The 22,995-nt window shown below is 30.4% G+C and overlaps 1 protein-coding gene across 1 annotated transcript in view; it reads left to right on the top strand.

Annotated features, from left to right (window-relative positions):
- Positions 1-19,287, top strand: part of LOC119676773 — a 65,609-nt gene extending 46,322 nt beyond the window's left edge. The window contains exon 3 of the mRNA XM_038088030.1: positions 19,141-19,287. Coding sequence (XP_037943958.1) covers positions 19,141-19,287 — 147 coding nt within the window. The remainder of the gene's footprint in view (positions 1-19,140) is intronic.
- The last annotated feature ends 3,708 nt before the right edge of the window (positions 19,288-22,995 follow it).

Raw genomic sequence — 22,995 nt, 5'->3', positions numbered from 1 at the left:
CGTTTGCATTGGTGAGCTTGTACAGCGCGTACTATGTGATTTCTGCGGACAAACATGTATATATGTATTTGTGTTTGTGTTTGTATGTGTGTTTTTTGTGTATATTGCATGGTTGGGTTAAGTTACTTGCTAAGAAAAGGTTAATCGCAAATGGCAGCTACAATAGCAAACCCAGCCAAAAACAATATTGTTTGGAATTTAATGTCAGGAGTGCAGTGAAAATCGGTAATATCTAAAAGGAATATCAAAAAAAATTTCAAAAATCATTTGCTGTTTGTCTTGGTGTATGCGGAATACCCGCCGGAAGCTGCTTAGATGAAAAAGCGAAGCGGTGACTCTATAAAGGCGCTTAAAGGCTAAAAGCTGCATTAAAAAGGTGACATGGCAAAGTGTGCGTGTGCCATGATTACAGCAAACAAAACGAAAAGTCAAGCTGTCGACTCTGACTCTGACTCTGACTCTACTCCATGTTGTGGCAACATGGACCAATGGATGATTGGGCGAGGGCATAGTAAATAGTTAGTGTATGTTTCATATTTCACTTTACCTTGCCACCTATTTGGATAATGCTACTTTGTCGTGTCCGTGTTTCTTGAAAAGTTCTGCCAAAGTGAGAAATTCAATTTAATTTCGATGTTCCAGCAACGCTGTTGGCGGAGCGGGTTAATGGATTTTACGTAGCGGGAGTGTGCTTGCCACTTATATGCTTAGCCACACTCCTCCAACCTTTACCAATATGCGATTTTCTCGCCAACAAAAGCAATGATGTAAAATTATACATTTGCTCGCCACACGGGAAATCGTAAAAACTTTTTGGATATTTTTTTTTCATTATTTTTAATTTTTATTTTTATTGCAACTGGCACAGTTGTTGTTGTTGTAGTAGTTGTTGTTGCACGGTTACACGTTTGTTGTTATAAAACTAATTTTGGAGATCAATGAAAATTGTTTGGACGCTGCGTGTCGAAAATTCAATCAAAACGGGTCCATTTTGATAAAACGAACTAAAAACTTTTGGCTGCTTTCGTAGTTCTGTTCTGTTTTTTTTTCTTCATACGACGAATATTTGCTGGTGGTATTCGTTTTGTATGGCATTAAAGTATGGACTATGGAGTTTGGAGTTCGAAGCTCGAAGCTGGAAGCTGGAAGCTTGGGTCATCGGGTTCACGACATGAACAAGTAAATTGCATTTTAACATGTGAGAAAAATGTTGTGGCAACAGTGAGGAAGCAACATGATTTGGAAATGTGTGTGCGGAAACGTGTGAAATTCCTAATTCACATTCGAGGTCCTGCTGTGATTGTTAAGTGTCTTCATAGTTTATGCGCTGCCAAGAGGAACTGCGTCAGTTCGCAGTTCGTGTGTCGACGTTTCAATAGTAGTTGGGAAGCACGTATTATTTGCGTGTTTCTATTTCTATATTAAATGAATAAAAAATAATAAAAAGAAATAATTTTATATTAGCAGGAAGTACAAAGCAAACAACAATGTCAGGTAAAAGGAATTCAAGGAATTCAATTAACGACGGGATATCGATAAGCAATTTTCGCACCAAATTGAAAAAGAAATATTCAATTTATTTGCATAATTTCCACATTTAATAATATTTCCGAATATGTTAACATGAAATTGTTAAAGTATATAAATAATGTATAGGAAAACTCTTAAATGTATACATAAGAAAATACTGCTTCTTCTTCTTATAGTAATGAAACAGAATAATCAAAATAATGAAGTTGTATTCTAACAACATGTGATATAAAACTAGAGCTTAACTATGACAATCACAACATCTTGTGCTAGTGGTGGCAAATTATCGTTAGTACTAATTAACAAAAATTGTTTGAAACCATTAATCGACTATCAATATAAGGAAAAAGAAAATATAGTACGTTAGGTTAGGATTAGTTGAAAGGACGCGTGTTAATAGAAATATCAATATTTCTACTAGAAGACATCTGTTGTTTCCCAATCTAACTATTGTTTTCAATATAAATCAATTTAGTCTTTTAAGGAGATCTAATAAGTCTAGCTTTACTATCTCCATCAGAGCGAGTAGGTAGTGCCCTCGTTGAGTATGAAGTCACATATCTATAAAGAGATTGAAATTGATTAATGGATTCTACATTTTCTTTGTCTTGGCAACTCTTGCATAGTCCGCTTGTCATATTCCAATTCCAGATGTAGTCACAAAAATGCAATAAATCTTACTTTACTGTCTTTGTCTAATCGGTAAAAAAATTGTCTCTGAAATAGAAAACGGTTCATGGATATCACTTCCCCTTCGTCATGGTAGCTCTATCACAAATTGCTTGTCAGAATATACCAATTACAGGTGAAGTTAAAAAATCTAATATATCTAGCCTTACTATCTCTGTGAGGCTAGAGAAGCAAAGATTTTCTATATTAAAAAGTCATTTCAACTGTAGTCCTGAACGAAGATATAGCGATTGATTAATATAGCGCCTTCTTTTCCTTATGAGAACACAGTCTATTTGTTTGAATACACTTATATGTCCTTGCGCTTTAGTAATCTCTTAATAATCTTTTACTGAAATTCAAAAGAAACTTATTTTTTCTGTCTAATCAAGGCTGTTAGGGTTTAGTTACTTTAATGTCCTTACAATTAATCTATAAACTTGTTGACATTCATAAATGTCTCTAAACAGCTCTTACGATATATAGAGATATGTATTGGCTTATATGTATCTCTCTCTGACCATGTAATCTGCTCGTTAGTATTTTATCTTCAAACTTATGAATTGTTTAACATTTGTCATACTTTAAAATTCTACAGTGTGAGATCAACGCCTGTCACTAAATGAAGGACCCCTAGGTAACAACGAGCCTAATAATCGTTGTATACTTTCAGTAGACCACATATGTATAGGCAATCCTCACCATGTCTTATGAATATTTTTATATTATTAAGAATATTGTAATCAGTTAGTTTTTTTTGGCTTTTTTTTTAACATAGTTCTCTTGTTTAGTTGAAAGTCAAAGACAACATCTAGTTATCGACCTTAAGGACGAAAATTCAACGTTACTCCAATATATATTAAGTGACTTTTAATATTTCAGTTTTTCTCTCAAACAGAACGAGTTCAATTTTAATAGGGTTAGCTTGCGATCCCTTACCCACATCCCACTTACAAGTTTTACCTAAAATCTATTTCATAAAATAAAATATTGATGAAAATCAAAATAGGTGTCACTCCAAGGCCGTTAATGGTCTTCGTATACTTTATCTCACTTCCTATTTTAATAACCTCCGATACTTTTTCAAGAAACAAGTAATATTTTTTACGGAAGCATTTGTTGTACATGAAAAATCTGTAAAATTGCTAACAATGTCGATACAAAGTAAAGAAAAGCAATTTATGATTATATCTATGAGCGCAATTTCCTTCGATGCATTTTTGGGAAGTAACCTCCAAAATCTAATTTTAATACGCTTCCGCCTAAACTACTACATGGATCATAAATTACCAGCATAGGCCAAAGGGTGCAGCATTGTAATACTTATAAATCTTAAGTGCCATTGATAGTGCAGTGCAGCCACACCAAACCAAAGTAGCAACAACAGCGCCCACACATAATAATGAATACCAACTAACAACAACAACAACAACAACAACAACAACTGCACTCACCTGTACAGCCATAAACGGAATGTATCTGATCTACTCCACGACATACAATTGCGGTCACACATTGTGAAAGCTGGACCAAAGCAGCAGCATTGGAAGAAACTGCGGAAAAAATCAACATAACGGTAAGCCAAATGGTAGTGTATTGTAATTGTGGACCGTCTCGTGGCATGAAAAGCGCGCCAATATGGTCTAAGCTCTCTTCCTTCTCCGCAGCTATGCTTCAAATATGCACATAGTTTGGTGCCCGAAAGCAAGCGTGTATGTAAGTAGTTTACCTTGAATTGGTTACAAACGTTAAAAAAATATGTATAAAGTGCGCTTAAGCCAAGCTTACAAACAATAACAGCAGTTTACTCAGTATGGAGAAAAAATGTAGCAACAAAATATTTTAAGGGAGTAACTACCAAAAAAATGAAAGAAAATAATTTATTGTATGTGCTGCAATAAAAGCAAATCCAACGCGCTTTGGCGCCACAATCACTGCGCATATAGCTATGCACTTACTACTGCTGCACAAATTCTCCCCACTGGATTAACGACAAATCGTAAATCAAAAGTCCTTTTTAATGCTGCTACTACTACTAGTGCTGCTGCTGCTGCTGCTGCTAGTCCTGGTCCTGGAGCTAGAGCTGGTGCTAGTGCTGGTGCTGGAAGTAAAGCAGTAAAGTAGAAATTGTAAGCCAGCAAAAGTTGCCACGAAACGTGGCAGGCACTGCCGCTGACCACACCAAAGGAGTTGGCGTAAAAATCATAACTTTATAGCGTAGCGCTTATATGCAAAACATAATCCGTATTTGCGTCTGTGGCTGTGTTTGAGTTAGTAATTTACATTTATGTGCGGCTCCTAATAGTATGCAATGTTACTTTGTATTGACGATCGTAAGCTAAAAATGTAATTAAATTGCAATTTTAATAGCTTTTGCGGTACGAGAAATGTGAAATGAGAGGATAAATAAAAGAAATGAAATAAATGAAAAAAGGGTATTAGAAAAAAGCTAAAATAATTTATAGGAGTTATAAAATACAAAAATAAAAAAGTGTTAAAGAAAATATTTAATTTAAGGCAAATATTTAAAATATCTTTTGCAAAATACTCCCATAGCTGTGCATTTAATTTTTATACGGAAAGGACTAAGTGCTCTGCTCAATATGAAAATTTTTTCTGCTATTATGTTTGAGGGTGAGTGTGTTCGTGTGTATATGCACACATAAGTATGTGGAAGTATGCACACATAAGTGCTTCTCTACTTTACTTTCCACAATTCTTATCATTTCTTAAACAATTTTCTACATTATTCGTCTAAGAAAAATTTCCAGCAATAAATTGTATAATCGAGCGCACTCAACTTCACAACTGTTTGGAACCGAACTGCAGCAGCAATAATGCCCCTAAGGATATGCAATATTATTTTGGTTTTCGTGTTTTTTATTTTAGTTTTTTTGTCTTAAGCATTTGAAAAATGTTTTACACTGACCTCATTTAAGTGCCCCTACTCCTGCAGCGAAATGAAAATAATAATAATGAGTGCGAGTGCATAAAATTAAGTAGGAATTGATATATATAATATGAATAGTGAAGTTTGTATAACGATAAAATTTCGTAGTTGACGTGCTTAAATAAAGGATAAAGGATATTCGGCATTTTTACTGCATAAGTGAATGCAAGTGCGTTTATACAATAAATGGCTATGATAAAACTGAATTTTTTGTAAATTAAGATTGCATTCTTGATTATAAATATTTTTGTAAATTTTTATTTATATATTTTGTTTAGAATTGACATGATTTATTTTTATTGATTATAGTTGTTGGAAAAAGAATATGTTTTTCATTATTAATCATAGTTAAAATTGTTTTAAAAAATAAAAAAATTTATACTTTAATTGAAATTATTATAAAAATAACATTGAATAAAAATTTAATGAGGGGTGTAAGAGTAATTGCCCTTGTACTCATTACCCTAAGTTTTCGAGTGGTTGCAGGTTTCCTCAACTTTTAGCAAAGTTTACACATAAAAACATTTCTTTCATAGACTATATTCAACTTTTCGCAAAAGACGTAAACCAGTTCATTCGTATTATTATTATTTTAGTAATAAAATTTATATATCCACAGCAATAGCATTGAAATATATATACACAAACACACACCTCCCATATAATTGTGTTGAAAATTCCAAATGTTTACGTTTAATAAACTGCTTAACGCATTTTGTTATTAAGGTCAAGAAGTGCATTAAATTAAATGCTTTTCCATATTAGCAAAACAAAATATTAAATCCCATTTTATGCCGTTCGTTACGCAGCAGAGTTGCTTAAGTTCGATATTAACTGTAATGCCACGCAAGCTCATTAAAATAATATTAATTCATTAAGTGTAGATACTTTCCTACCCCTACCCCAGCCATCACCATAACCAGTAACTCGAACTCGCCCACAAAACTGCCTTCTGACAACTGACTACACTGAACTACTGCCTACAACCATGCATACTCGAAAGCATTTAAAGCTTCAATGCTAAACCATAAAATTTGCACATAAAAAAGCATAATGTACAAGCCATGACGCCTTAGGTTAGGCCAAGAAATATGCAAAAGTATAAAATATAAATAAAACCGAAAACAAAAATATTGAAGCAAAAAATGACTGATTTTGTTTTTATGTTGCCTGCAGGCGCCAAAAGCAATTTTATGCTATATTTTTACGGCAATATAAATTGCGTAGCACAACAACATTTAGATATGGCAACAAAGGCATCAGCTAGCTACATTAGTAGCACCAGCACCAGCATCAGCATCAGTAGAAACCAAGACACCATCAGTAGATATATTGGTAATTAGAAGATGTTTATAGCTGTATAGGATTTTCTTATTTCATATTTGAATATATTTTCTCGTTTATGCAATAAACCCACAGTAGGCGGACAGGTGCAGATATCCACAACACCTTATCACCAACCTATATTAAAACGTGCCTAAACACTCTGATCCGAAATTGGTATATACTCCTCCTCATCCTCTTCCTCCTTCTGCTATATATACCGAGTTGTATAAGGTTTAATGCCACTTCAATTTGAAACAAAACACAACGCTGCGGAATACTCAGAAGTCTGGCAATGCATAATTCGTTCTAAAAAGCAAAAGAATTAAATTAAATAAATTAAACCAAACAAAAGTTGCATGGCGGAGAAAAAGTTTGCGCATATTTTATGCCAATCATAAGCTTAAGACTTTATAAACAGCTTGACTTTACTTTTAATTTTTATGGGTTTTGGCATTGCTGCTTACTCTTCACTTACTCCTAACTTAGTATACAATCGCATTTTTTCGTTTTTTCTTTATTGTTTATTAGGCATTTTTATAACATTTTAGATAATTTAAGTAAAATGGAACAACATCAAAATGTTAAACAATTTTATCTGTTGTGTAAAACTTGTATCTTGCAAATACATAAAAATCCATACGCAATTGCCAGGATACATATTTGCGCATATAAAAATTTTTACGACTCACAATAGACTCGGAATGTCTTTTATTGATTTGAACGGTTCTGTTTCTGTTTTTGTTCCTGCAGAAACACACGTAAACGACACGAATTGCTTGTTGATAAAATTAAACCTTTTGCAACTCTTACCTCTTGCCTCTAGCCTCCCACCACTTACCATCCAACTTCTGCCACACACATGCCACCTACAACGTATTTCCGTTAATACCTAAAATGTAATAAAATAACATAAAACATAAAAGAACTTATGTTGCGATATCAAACACGCGCCAAGCCCAAATTCTATAAAATATAACAAGAAAAGTGAAAAATAGGTACCAGAAACAAAAGCCATCTACAGAGTTTATTGCTTCATAAGTGTATCGGTTTCCTTGCCTACTTTTAGGAGTGAGACAGGCGACAGGTGAAAACAGCACCATTAATGAGTGTGATACTCATTAAAATATCTAAGCATATGTATATCTTTAATTATGTGAGTGTGGTGCATATTGTATAAATAAAAATTGTTAATTACGAAAAAATTGGCTAAATCATTAGCCGCAGCTTAGCTCCAGATATATTCCAAATTGGGAGTACTTAAATACTTTGAACCCGTTTAGACTTTGGAAGAAGCCAATTTGTAATTGATGTTAGTTAAACCGGAGCTACATTCGCCTAACATAAACTTTTTTATTTATAGTTCAATCAATTAAAAAAAACCGCTAGCTTAGTTTAGGAGATTTCGTTATTATGGAATAGGAGATTTTACCATAATTTTAAATTATAACAAACGTAGTGTTATAACAAAAATCCTTCTTTAAAAATTAATCAATTGTACAAGACAAGTAATAGATCTAAGAGGACAGTATGTGCTGTTATAATATATATTGTGGAACGTTGAGACAGCGCACCATCCAACAAGTGGCCCCACTGAAGTGAAGAATTAGCCTTCGATTCTCCTTCGAGAATCCTTCGATTTCCTTCGATTCTCAGATATATGCACCGCTGTCTCCTTTTCTTCTAGACATAGTCTGCAAGTTTCTTCCTCAGCAAGAGTTATATGATAATTGAAGGTGATAATATTGAGGTGATAATTGAAGTTTCCATGTCCCGTAATCAATGACGTCAGCCAGCTTAGGGTACTCCACACACTAAGCACTTTTATCGCTTCTCTGGCCAACGGTTTCGGCATCATGAGTTTAGTCTGTCTACAAATGATCACCTCTTTCCATGCATTAAAATGAAGTGCAGTTATCCACTTATCGACATAGGCTGCTGACATTACAAAACGATCCCTTCGGACGCTCTAAGCGAAATGCTATCTTTATTACCCATTGATCTTTAAAGTATCATTCGCAACAGCGTTATTAAGCTCAAAACTATAGGCTTCCAAGCAGAACATTAATGCTTCCATGGCTAGATTCTAAATACAGTTCTAAACCAACTGTATAAAATGACATCGGATTATCTAACTGTTTTATATAAATTTTTTGTAAAGAAATTTATAGACAAAACCGGCTAGCTGACATCATTCTCATCTGGATATAGCAACATTAAAGGGAATTAAAAAGCAGAAGATTTAGCCCGCCTTGGTGCTTTCTTAGTTGGTATCCTAGGTATATCGGTTTATTTTCTACAGGAAATCGTTAAGAAAAGTACTTACCTATACTTTCTTCAGCCAGCCACAATCATGTGGAAGTAATTGAATGGTCATCAAACAACAAGACCAGATCTTGGAAGCTTATTAAAAAAGACCGCATAAATACCGCAAGGCTTACTGTAGCTCTCTCTGATCACTGATGTATGGTAACCCAGGTAGAGAAATTGCACATTTCTTTAAATACTTATTGTGAAAGTTTTAGAAATTAACCGGAAAAAGAAACACTTAAACATTTTCTCTGTGAATGAATGAGATCTAGCATTCAGAAGAACTAGGTTTTTGGAGAAATACTTTTTTGACCGTTTGTCAGACTATTCGGTAAAGACGAAAGATTAAATTATATAAATTTGATCTGATGATTTTATTTTTTGTCTTCTTATATCAAGTTTTTTTAACACATTTCAATCACTATTTAAAGTTAGTCTTTGAAATCGATCTTATTTTTCATTCGAAATTAAATATTCAGTACATAATGTAAACATTTCCTTGACAAATTTTGAACCATTCCATTAACTTATCTATTATACTCGTAAATACTCCAATCATTGACTGTAGGCTTATTAAGCCGGCTATGTGGGTAGAAAAGTTTATGTATTACAATAGTCTTTAAACACATATCGGTAAGTCATTCAATTTGAAATACAAATATTTTCTTAACAAAATTTTTTTTCTTAAAATTCATTGTTGCAAACACTTTCTTGACGACTGCCATAAATATGTCAGAAGAAAATAGCTCTTAATTCTTTTACTAAATAAATTATCAATTCAATAAAGTAAATGTATTTTATTAATAGTACAGAAGTAATCACATGATTACCGCTTAAATGAAATTAAGCTTTCACTTAAGCTTTCACTTACAACAATAAATCTCTTTAAAAAAATCTAAAATTAAATAAAAAAGATTTTAAAAAAGAAATAAACCGAATACGAGTAAATACAAATGAAATAAGAAATATTAAAAAAATATAAATGAAATTGATAAAAAAATTTGTCATGTCACTTCTGTTATATTAACGACTTTATCAACATAATTACGTCATCTAAATTATACAATAAAAAAGAATTCATACTCAAGCACATGTCTATTTGTATCTGACAAGGCTGTTCGTAATAAACCCAAACGCGTATCTGTCTTCTATCACAACAACAAACGTACTTGATAACGTTGCAAAAATTGACAAATTTTCATTTTTGATTCTGAGAGTATCTCATTTCGCCTATTTGTGCTATTTTCGAAATATAATCGAGTGTGGAACGTGGATGCGTGTGTGAAGGAGTGTGTAATGTTAATGCGATATTAGAAATGACTAAAGCAAGAATTTCATATTATTTTATTAAGGACATTACAATTTTTTCTGCTTATTTCTGGAGCCATGTGTCGTTAAAGCTGATATGATAAGAAATTGATAAAAATTGCGTGAAAACATATGCCGAAATGAATTTCTTTCCTTCCTTCCACCTAAACTGCTTGCTGAACATATTAATAATCATTGATTAAATTGGCATTAGTTGGCAAAGCAGGAGTTTTGCTGACATCTAAAAGTCACTCAAAGTTTAATCTCAATTTAATAATTAACTAATATTGTCGATTAAATTTGTATTTGTGTTACACCCGTATATGTGGGTGTGTATGCATGTGTGGGGATATGGTTGTCTTTTATAAATAAATTAAATATTTATATTAGAAACTCTATAAAATTGTTTTTTGTAAGGTATAAAGCAATTGTTCTTGAGAACGATAAATAAGTTAAAAATTGTTTTTAATTTTATTGCCAGCTTTTAGGGGCCAAATTTTATAATATTCCAAATTTTTATAAACATTTGGTTTTGATCAAATAGCAAAGATTTCTACAAATTTTATTTTATTTTCTAATACACCATTATATATATTGAAACATCATATATAACAATCCTCAGTCACAATACTAAAATCAAAAAATTCTTAATAAAAAATTCAATAAAAATATTCATACTTTTGTTTATGTGTAAAAGTGGTAGACATAAATTCAAATTCAAATATTTTTATGCACTATTGTAATAATATTTACTATAAAAAAGTTTTTTTGGTGGCTCTCGAAAAAGTTCAATAACATATCCATAGTTTATATAAATCAATGGCCTTTGTTTTACTTAAAAACTTTATTCAAAAACTATTAACAATGTATTGAGCTCATCTCTTAAGACCCCAACGGCAATATCGGCAGTTATATATAAAGCGGTTAACTAATTTCTTGCATTTAACAATTTAATCATAAAAGATAGATAAAATCTCTCTAGACAGTTTGATTTATTTAGCTTAAAAACTTGAAGCATTAATAGACCAACTGCCAGATAAGGAGACTTCCATACATATAAGTAGACATATAGGCGTACAGACTACATTGTTTCCATAACACTTTGATAATTCCAATATACACTCAATTAATGCTTATATGAAAAATATAAAATTTCGTAACATATTTTATTCAAATAAATAAATCAGAGATTAAAGATACTCATTATTTTTATAAGCAATTTTTTTATTTCAATAAAATGCTATTTTAAAAATAACAACTACATCTTTATATAACAATAACACGAGAAATATAAAATTGCTCGTTATCATTTACTAAATAAGTGTGAAGTCCGCATTACAAAGTGGATTCTTTGTGGATGTTTGGTGAGATAACATTCCTTAACAACATTCGCTCAAATAAATAATTTATATACTTTAAGCAACAACAGTCAAAATGTCACCTAACTGCACCCAAATATTGGAATATAAAATAATAAAGCAACTAACAACTGCATTACAAAAATTACACAAAAATAAGAAGATATTAGAATGAAAAAATTATAGTTAACTGCACTTAAAACACAGTATACAGTATATATGTATAAATATTTTCATTTAAAAAAATTATATTGGCATTAATAGTAAATGTGAAAAACAATGAGCTCTCGTGCTATAATTTTAAAAACCTCCAACAACGTTAGTTTAAAGCTTGCTTTTAGGAGTAGCATTAAAAGTACTAATAGATTGAATATCGTAAAGAAAGCCTTAATTCATATAAATCTTGTACTCGAGAATAAATATATACAAGAAACTTTATTTTTTTTTTTACTATCAAATCAATATTTAAACTAAAAATATACTCTTAACTTACATTAAATTCAGGTAGGATCAACTTTTAAAATTTTAGGAGGAGCATTTAAAGTATTAATTGATCGATAATAATAGATAGATAAAAGCCAGCAGTGTTTTATATATAATTTTTGCTTATAGGTATACATACCTATAAATAAAATATGAACTGATTTTTGTTATATTTAATTATGAAATCAATGTTATAGTAAAACTTAAGATGTACACTTACTTAAATGTCTGTCATTAGACTGTCAGATTGGACCAGCTACTGAAGTTTCCAACGGCTCTCTCTCTCTCTCTTTATAAACCCAATCGATAATCTATTTTTTATTTAATTTATATCTGCTATATAACCACTATGCTTGACATAATTGCCGCACTACTTTTCCAATTAAGAAATACTTTTCGAGAAATTTAATTTATAATTTGATTTTACTGAATTTATTAAGATACGTATAGATATATTGCTTATATTTGCTATGATTTAATTTCATTTGATTTTATTTAATTTGCTAATGAAAGAATATTGCATAATTATATCTTTTAAGTTTGGCTTTAATTTAATTTAACTTATTGATAAAAGAATTTTGCTAAATTAAGTCTTCAAAATTTCGTTTGATATATTTTTAATATAAACATAAATATATAATGTTAACAAATTTCAGAACTTTAGTTTTCTAATAAAATTAATAAATTTGAATTCACATATTTATTTATTTCTTTATTAAATCAATTTTTTTTCATAATAATGAATTTATGTAATTAACGCTGTATAATGGCATAATTCAGTAACAATATTTAGTAACAATATTTAAACTGAGCTCAATAATTTAATTGAGTTTATAATATTACTTGCATGGCGTATTTATATATTGTATATATTACATAGTTAGAATGAAGTTTTCTTTTAATTCAAAATAAACTTTTAAATCTTATTTACACAATTTATTGCCCATAGAATAAATTATTTGTTAATTGTCTATTCAGTCCACCTATAACGATATAAGATAAAATAATAAAATTTATATATTTAATTTGAACTTATTTGAAAACCTGAAACTAAATTAAATTATTTAAAATAATAAAATACATTTTAAAATTTAAAATTTGTTTATTCGTTCATTTAACGTTTCGTTTCGTTTCGTTAAGTTTGTAAACAATGGTACTGCTTGCTTATCAATGAAATTCGCCACAGATGTCATATTCGCTTTGGCACAGCACAGTACACAAACAACAAAAATACTCCACAAATGCTCGGCGAACAAATTTCTTGGTTGAATTCGCTTTCCGTGAGTGTTGCTGTTCATATACGGTTCGGGTAGTGCAACGCGATTGACTGATAAATAATACTGTAAAATTGTGCAAATATTTTTAAATTACCAACTAATTTATTGCTTAAAATAATATTTAATATAGGAACTATAAACATTGTTAATTTATCAAGAGAATAGTGTGAGAAATTCAACTAAAAACTGTGCAGCTGCTGTTGAACAAAGAAAAGACGCAAGCAAAGCGAAAAAAGGCTCCGCCAAAGGGACCAGTAGCTGCAGCAGCAATTTAAATAAAAATTAATAAAATGTGTTGACTTTTGAAAAATTCAATTTTAATAACAAAAAACTATTTGTGATTGAAGTGGAAATATTTGAAAACGGTGTGATTTTGCTTTCGGTGTTGCTGTGGACGGTTAAATATTCCAATAAGCAAAATTTTTGTATATAAGTGGGCAGCCTACGTTGTTTTTTTTTGTTGTTTTCTTGCGGACAGACACTACACTTCGTTGTATGCTGCAGCCGCTTATGTTACTCGTATTGTTGTTTTTGTTGTTGTTGTTGCTTGTGTACCTTTGCCAAAGAAATAATCAATAACAGAGTAGCAGCGCATTCTTGCCACATGCGAAAAGGTTTTGCTGTCAACTGCCACAGCACGTGTATATATTTGTTTCTTTTACACGCACGGGCAGCAAATATGAAACGTTGAATTCGCTTCAATGTGTGTTTACATTTTTTTATGTTTAATGTATGATTTTTAAAGTTATTGCATTCTAATTTTGCGGATATATTCGCCGTGTGTTCGCCCTTTTTTGCTTTTGGTTTTGTTATCTTTTTTGTTGTTGTTCTTTTCTCTTCACATATTACGGGCAATTTTAGATACCTATTAGAATTCTAGTTTGTGCATTTTGTTTTGATAAACAAAAGAATGGTTTGTTATGAAAATGATGTCAATTTCTGGTCATTTGCTTCTTTTGTATTAATTCATTGGCATATTTGTGTTCGACTTTTATCTGACAGTTATTTGACACTAATTTTAGGCAAACGCCTTTTGTGGTCTTACCATTGACAATTACCCACGCAAATGTGCGCAGTGATTGCACGCAAGGATGCACGACCTTTGACATAGTTTACTTTTTGCAGATATCTATTTAAATCCTTTTATTTGCGTTTCATTAAAATTTTTTTGAAAAAACAAATTAAATATTTTTATTATTTTAAATTAAAATCGGATATTTAAGCATTATTTTGATATACATATATATTATCTTGTATTTGTGGTCCACAAAAATATATCTAAAATTTAAGAGATACAATAAAGGTCAATGCCCTTAGCTCACAGCTTATAAAAATGTACACTATTAGTAATATTGTTTAATATTAAAAATAAATTAATATTGACAACAAAATTCGGACCTTTCGGTTTTCTTTATGTTTTAATTAATTTTTACTAATTTTAAAAGATATTTTATATTTGGGTGTGGCCTATTGTATGCCATAATCCTGCATAATTAAAATTCCAATGTCATGTGATAAGAGTTGTATTGTATCTTTATATAAAGAAAATTAAACAAAAAGTAAAACTTATTCTATTTTAATAGTTTTCTCTTATGGTATTAGTTCAAGCAAACTTTTACTATGCCAAACTTTAAAAAAGAATCTGCCTTCAGTCGAAGAAACAATCTTATTTAATTATAATTGCATAAGATTCGCCTGTATTTATTAAAAATAAATGTGTTTTTTAAAACAAATGTGTTTTTTAAAACAAATGTGTTTTTTAAAACACTCCCATACTAATTGTCACAACTTAATCTAAATCTTCCGATTCAATATACTTTTATTCTAGTATCTTACTTTTATTCTAGATATTTACTGATAGGCTTTAAATGCGTCTCACTTGCTTTACTTACTAAGTACTTCATTGGATAATTTTTGCAATTTATTCCCACTATTCTCAATTGTTTATACTTACTTTTTAACTTGAAAGCAATCATTAACTACAATTTAGTTCATAAATATCTATTCACTTTTTAACTATAAATTTCTTTAGATCGTTCTTAAAATATAGATCTATGTAAAATTCTGAAAGACAGTCTTATTCATATCGTATTTCGATAAAAGAAATCTTAAAGATTTCATGAATCCTTAAGACCTAATACCCACTATCTGAAGTTCTGCAATATTTATATAAAATGTCAGTTTTATTCATGTCATTTTGATATGCTATCAAAAATCTTTAAGAGCTTATATCCACTATCTCAAGTTCTGCAATCTTTATATAAGATGTCACACTCACTTCAATAAATCTACAGTCTGTATCAGTGATTACTAATGAATATATTTTGCGTTATTTTTTCAGTTTACTTACATTCATATTAAATTTTATATTGAAATTAAAGAAATGTCTGAAGTAATGCCATAGGTCATTAGTTGATAAACCAACTATACGTGACAGTAGTTTTGTCAATCAAAAACAGATTATATACTCTATAAAAACTATTTATTACTAACAGGACACTGAACTTTAGGTTAAAACATCTATTTAAGTCGAAATAGTTTTTCAATTTTCAGCGGACACTGCAATAATTGTGGGTTTCTTGAGCTAAATGCAGTTGGAAAGAATTTTGTGCTAATTTCTATTACATCCATATTAAAGTATCTTTAAATAATCATGATTTAATAGAGTGTCCTACGTTTTCACTTCTGAATCTGTTACTGAATTGAATGTAGTTACGAAATTGTAATTCTCAGTTACTTTTAGAAGTGGTATTTTTTTTCTGTTTTTCTTGCTTATATTATCAGTTGGTAGATTTTAGAATACTGCAAATCAAACAAAGTTTTTGGAAAAAATATTAGTACTACTAATAGAAGTACGACAATATTATGTTGTGTTTTCTTAAGAAATGAATTATTTTAAACTCTTAAGTAACTCCCACTTCTTGGGACCTAAGTTGGTCCGTCTTTCATGAGAAATATTGCCACTGGCATTTATCGTTTAATTATATATACCTGTTTTTTGTGCTTTTTTTAAATAATGATAAATTTTTTTTATATATATAATCTCTTATACTCTCTTTATATGTACATTCTGAGTTTGTATTTGTTACTCTAAAAATAAATTATATTGTATTGTATCGTATTTTTAAAACTTTAATTAGCTGTGCGTATTTATTCAGGAAGTTCTACTAATGTGAACCACTTTATAAACAAAAAAAAATTAATACATTGATAATTCGTTAATTGATATTTTTTTAAATTTCAATTCTGATATCAAATATATTATTTATTTTTATTTTTGGTTTATTTTTATTGAGTTTTTTTTTCTCACTCAAACTAACAGTTTAAAAAGCTTAGTTAACTTATTTTCAAGTATCAAAACAAACGATAAAATTGAATTAATTTACATTTTAAAAACTGAATTTCAACAACCAAAACAAAAACCACAAACAAATTGGCTGGGAACAATACTGCCGATTTATTCCAAATCTAATAACCGCAAAGTTGAAAATATGCTAATAAATGCTGCGTCAAAATTGTGTCAAAAAATACATAAAAGCACATTCTCTGTGGTAAATAGTTAACGTCTTGCGCTACAATCGGTCTTTTACTAATTTAAACAATTTTCAATATAGAAACTTTTATATTTTAACTATAAAAAATGCATTAAATTACGATCTTGCATGATCCGCTAAAGATCAGTTGAGTTAAAATTCTTTTTTTTTTCTTCATGCATTATCTAGCAATGAAGAGTAATGGTCTTATCATAGCAAATGCTTAAAGTCGCTATATACTCTATCATATCTCAGATTAGTAACTTATCTATTTTTTTTTCTGTTATTGAAAAAATGTTTCTTTCTTCTCATATATTTTCTACGTTTTCATATTTTTATGCGTTTAATAAAGCCATTAATGCCATTCATTCACTCTTAATTTTATCACAGTTTCCGTTAAATAACTTGTTTACATAAATTGGTTTGGTTTCCATTTAAATTGTCTATCTCTGTGCAGTAAATAAATTTATTTATTAGTTTAAACAATAATTTACATTTATTATAATAGAAAAGTGTATAAATTATTACACTTGCCAATTGAAATAAATTTCTTCCTCCTTCTCCAACCAAACCCCAGAAGAAGTGTCTTTCACTCTTCCCGAAACAAATTGCAATGACTTTTCTGTCTGTTGGCAATTTTTCTCGTATTTTCAATTGGCTTTAATTCAATTAGATTTCTATTATCAAATATCGAGATGTCAGTCAATTTGTCAAACCAAAGCTGATATATATTGACATCGATTTAAATCAATTTGCTAACGATTTTCAGATGTCACTGACCTGCTTCCGTTTCTTCGATACAAGCAAAGCAGCGAACGTATCTCCTCAGTGCTTTACGCACGACATTGTTTACTTCTACACTTTTGTCAAACCGACAATTGTCACTTGATTGACCAATTTTAGAATCTTTTACTTGTCTTCGTCTTTTTGCGTATTTAACAACTTTTATTATATTTATCCATTTATTTCTTTTTCGAATATTTTTCATATTTTTTCGCTAACATGTCGAAAAGTAATTGAAATACATTAAATATGTCACAATTTCTCTGTCAGTGGCGCATAAAGCAATGTATGGGAGAGGACGGGTACGAGGAAGGGGAAGGCAGCAAGTTAATACAATTGTTCTGAAATTGAGTTAATAGAAAAAGTTTAATTGAGAAATTATTATGAACCACTTTTAATAAAATTATTTAATATTCCGCTGTTCTCTATTATAATAATAACATTAAGCATTTGATGGTAACTAAATTTAAATATAAACAAAAAAAAGATTAAAAATCTTCAGATCCTCTTTTCTCATCGACCTGACTAAGCTGTCATTCTATAATGTTAGGGACCTGATCAACTTTATAAAACTGTCAGGTTGATTTTCCTTTACCTAATGGGGAGTCGTTACCCTTTTCGGCGTTGGTTGTATACTGTTTTAAATCTATGTACGTACCAATGTTAATCCTGTGATATCACAATAGGCCATCATTTGAGCTCATGTGGGCTCTTTCGAAACAAAGCCGCCACTCCAACCTACCTACCCACCATATAAACAAAATTTATACTTAAATGAATTTATATATAAGTAAAAATGAATTTATATAAATAAATTTTAAATAAATATGTCGTATTTAAAAAAAATATTTACATATATCTAAATACTGAAACTACTTCAACCTCTCTTCAAAAGCTAAAAGCTAATCCAGGAAAGTAGTATGCTTATCTACAATAAGTAAGTCATCAGACGATCTTTGCTATATGGATGTTTCACTTTTAATAAAGCAGCTAAATACACCATTGAAGAACTGCAAAAGTTTCGAATTATCACCCGAAGGAAGATATGTCTAGTATATCAAAATCTCTGATATTCATAGAGATCTTTCTTTTGATCCATCACCTAGCACTTAAAAATTGAAGTGTTTAAACTATTCACTAATAAATATAGAAACTCCAACAATTCTTTAGCTTTCAAGGGATGAAGAGAAGAGATAAATTCGTTAGGTACACTTGAAAGAAATCAAGGGATGAAAAAATGATTTGTCTATATTTCATTTGACAAACTACTGACATAACTCATTAAATGCAAAAACAATATACAGTTCGTACGAGCGAGCTTTACAAATGAAACACCAGAACAACGTTCTGCTCGTTTAGAAAACAAAAAAAAAAATTAGAAAAATCGTGAAACTAACAAATTTTATAAGCCAAAAAAAGAATTCACAATAAAAATTATATAGAGTTCCAAGTTTTTCTTATCCATTCTCGCGGTATATTATAAAGTTGATCTATATTCACTTAACTTGAAGATCGTTTATTTGTGATCTTCACCGTCAATATTTCTGAGCCATACCATAAGACGAGTAAAATAAGCGACTTATGGTATATGGAATTATTTTTGTTTGTCGTGATAGTATGCGTCTTCTAAATTGCTTACCAATCCAGTAGAAGCAGTTATTCGTAAGAGTGATTGCTTGTTTGAACTCACGACTAATGTTAATTACTACTTGGATACATGTATATTGATTAAAAATGGTGAAACCATTGGCAAATACCTGTAAACGAATAAAAGGTCTTTTTATTGAAGTAATAGATATATAGTTTAATAAAACGACTATATTAATGAAGGGATTCGATGGATCGAATATAAGTTCAATAAGTACGATTTTTTTATTATTAACATATATCCATCAATTGATATAGATTTTACTATAACAGAAATAAAAACTTAAGCTTCTCATATTAAAAATTTGTTTGTCATTTATTGTTAATTTTTGCTTATTTATTTTCACATAATATTAAAAAAAAAAATTTTAATAGGCTCTGAATGTGACCTACGAAGTAGTCCGAAATGTTTGATTTAAAATTAATTTTTTAAAATATTATTAAAATATAAACAAAAATTTTCACAATTACTCATAATGAATATATATGAGTAACTATTTATTTTAAAAAGTAATTATAATAATTACTTTTTAATATATGGAGTTGTTGAATAAACGTCCTTAAACCCGGTTAAAGTATATAAGTCGAATATGTTAAAATTTTGATATGACGGGTGGTGTTGGATGGATCGGTTATAAATTCGATAAGAAAAACTTTTCATTTTTAACATATTTCTGCAGATTGGTTTAGATTTTATTATAGCTGGAATATAACCTTAGGGTTCTCATATTTAAAAATTTTTTTTCTTCATCACTGTTAACGGGCCATGAAGAAACTAAGTCTTTTCGAGGATACTTTTCAATAACTGTCTATTCTTTGTAATTATTTTTAAGTTGCTAGAGTCAGAACTATTATTAGGTCTGCATTTACTTTATTGGATGTATAGAAAAATGTTTTTGTATGACCTCTACATAATTCTGTGTGAAACGTTTTTAGATTATTTTTTTTATATTGTAATTTTTTTATATTCCAACTAACAATCAATTAATCAGGTCTATAGTGCTTCTTGAACTACTAAACTAAATTAGAACAGCAGTAAATTATTGCTGAAGATTAGAAGATGTGGCAATATACATAGTTGTTGGTTGGTATAATTACATACTCATCTATATAAACGATGCAAATGTTTTACTACATTACGGAACATTGATCTCCATGCACCATTAACATTAGCATTCTCGCTCCTGCGTCTATGTATGTTCCGCTACACGTGTCCTCCATATGCTCGTAATTGCTTCCAAAAATGCACAAGTTTTTAAGACGAAATACGCATTTTTATGGCTCAGTTGTGGCCCAACAAATTGAACCCATTTGAACTCCAGTAAGAAGAAGCATCGCGAAAGATGTCGGCAAAATGTGCAATAAATTAATAAAAAAAAACACTTAAAACAAATAACAAAATCAGAGCTTAAAATAAATGTTTCACTGTCGCTGGAACATAAAAATGTATTTTATAATAAAGCAACACCGAAAGCAAAATTGTGATAAAATTAAAATCAAAATAAAAGACAAACGAAATTGAATGACTCACCCATTGAGTACGCGCATGGATCAGTAGCGCTACTGGATCATCAATTACCGCGCGAGGCATGATTTAGTCGCTGCCGGTCCGCCGAAATAAACAAGGCGCTCATGAGCGAGTGTTTACATTAAGCGAGAAACTTCAGTGTTTTTTATGAAAAAAAAATTTTTTTAACAAAATAGTGTTTATTTCTATTTGCAGTTAAGATACGAAAAAACTTAAAAATGTCGAAATAATTAAAATATAAAAACTTATAAAACAAAAAAAAAACAATCTCATTCATAAAAATATATTCAATATTACAAATGAATAGTGAAATTAAATAAAAATGATACGATTTTAAATAATAAAATAAACAAATACAACTCACAAAGTCCTACTTCCGCTCAGGCACAGTGGGCAAAAGTTTTAACTTCGCTCAAATTAAATTTGAACGAAACGCACAAAATATCACAAAAAAGCACAAATTTTACAAAAAAAAAACAAAAGAAACGACAAAGTAGTTAGTTTTGGAACTTACAAATTATAGCAGTTTTAAATATACCATTTATACCATATATCGTATATATACTATAACTTAAGAACTCGTCGAGCACTCGTAGAGAAAGCCAAAATGTCGCGTTCAAAGCACACAGTTGCATGCTTTATATCGAAATTTTTAATACTCGCTAGCATAATCGTTCAGAACATAGCTATACCGACGCCGCCACCCGATATGATACTCTCGTCACCAGCACCATTCTCTGCACCCGTGACAAAGTCTACCAGTGAGCTGTTGGCTGCTTTGGCCTCAGCCATGACTACTGGTAGCGCAGCTGCTGAATCGCCTACCGCACCGGATGCAACACTCAATAATTCCTACGACTATGGGTCAGGTGACGGTGGTGCAGGCGAAGCTGATGGCGATGGTGATGGGGTTGGGGTTGGTAATGGTTCCTCACCCGCGGAAGCTAAAGAGACTGATTTTTCGTTACCCTCACACACATCACCAGCATCTGTAGAACAACAAGATGAACCACATGTACCGCCAACTACAATTTCTTTCGCTAAAGTTGCTCCAGCAGCTGTTGACACAAATGACGGTGGTTTCAATAGCGGCAGCAATGGTGCTAGTGGCGGTACGGCGACCACTGTTGATGATGACGCAACACCACCATACGCCGCTGTGGATGACAAATATGGTAAATACAAGCAATGATAATAATTTTATACATAATAAAAGCGTAACAGTTTAAGTGGTCATTTTCTAGTTTATTAAGTGTTTGTCGTAATTTAACTGCTGAACACAATTGTGGCAGCCGCATTACATAAAAAAGCATAAAAATATCTGAAAAAAAACTGAAGCAAAAAAATTTCTTGCTGCCACACGAGATACTCAACATTTATGTACGCTAAATGTATTTTGTGTCTGCTTGAGTTTTTCTGCTCTAAAAATATTTTACTTAATTGTAATGTACATTTTTTAGGTTTACATGTGCTTGACATATAAGCATTTGCACGTATTCACATGTAATTAAGATTTCTTTAAGGTCTGAAATACATTTACTACAAATTTCTACAGTAATTTATGCATTGTAAATGCTTTATATGCATTTATATTCGTTAATATATTCTATTAATATTCTATACTTCAGAGTAAAATATACTCATATCTAGTATAGAAATATCTCATTAAACTTGACCTCTGTTTTTGTTCGTTATAATTCATCAAAACTGTTTGAGATGTTTGAGATATACGTATACGTACAATAACGTTTTTTTATTAATGATCAGTTTCTGTTATCAGACCCGCACCTCTTCTCCTCCATTTTTGGAAACGACACTGCACATTGACTACCGCACATAAATGTGATTTACGAGTTAAACTTAATGCGCTAAAATTAATTGCACAACAAAATTGCAATGAAATATTGTTGAAAAAAAAAATTATACAAAATAAATTAGTTGCATTAGTTGCATTAATTGCAAATTTAAACAAACAACTAAAAAGTTAGGTAAGAAAAAAAATGAATATTTATTTTTATGTACTCACAAAAAGTGTCCATGAGAAAGTATATATATTCGAATGCCGGTCTTCAATACTTCCAATACAAATTGCGGAAACTCGAAGTGTAGCTCACATTTTTTACACGGTTACCCATACTATATATATGTATATAGTATCTACCTATGACATTGTCTATAAATACTTACATGCTTCAATTATTATGCATAACTTCGTCTTGTTGCCGTCAGCCTGTAGTTCATTAAAATTGTGTATAAAAGTTAAAAAGACCTTAATCAATGCTATTTCCTATACTAC

Source organism: Teleopsis dalmanni, chromosome 2, assembly GCF_002237135.1.
Source record: "Teleopsis dalmanni isolate 2A chromosome 2, ASM223713v2, whole genome shotgun sequence".
In the NCBI taxonomy this organism is placed as follows: Eukaryota; Metazoa; Arthropoda; class Insecta; order Diptera; family Diopsidae; genus Teleopsis; species Teleopsis dalmanni.
This window is presented reverse-complemented; position numbering and strand designations above follow the sequence as displayed.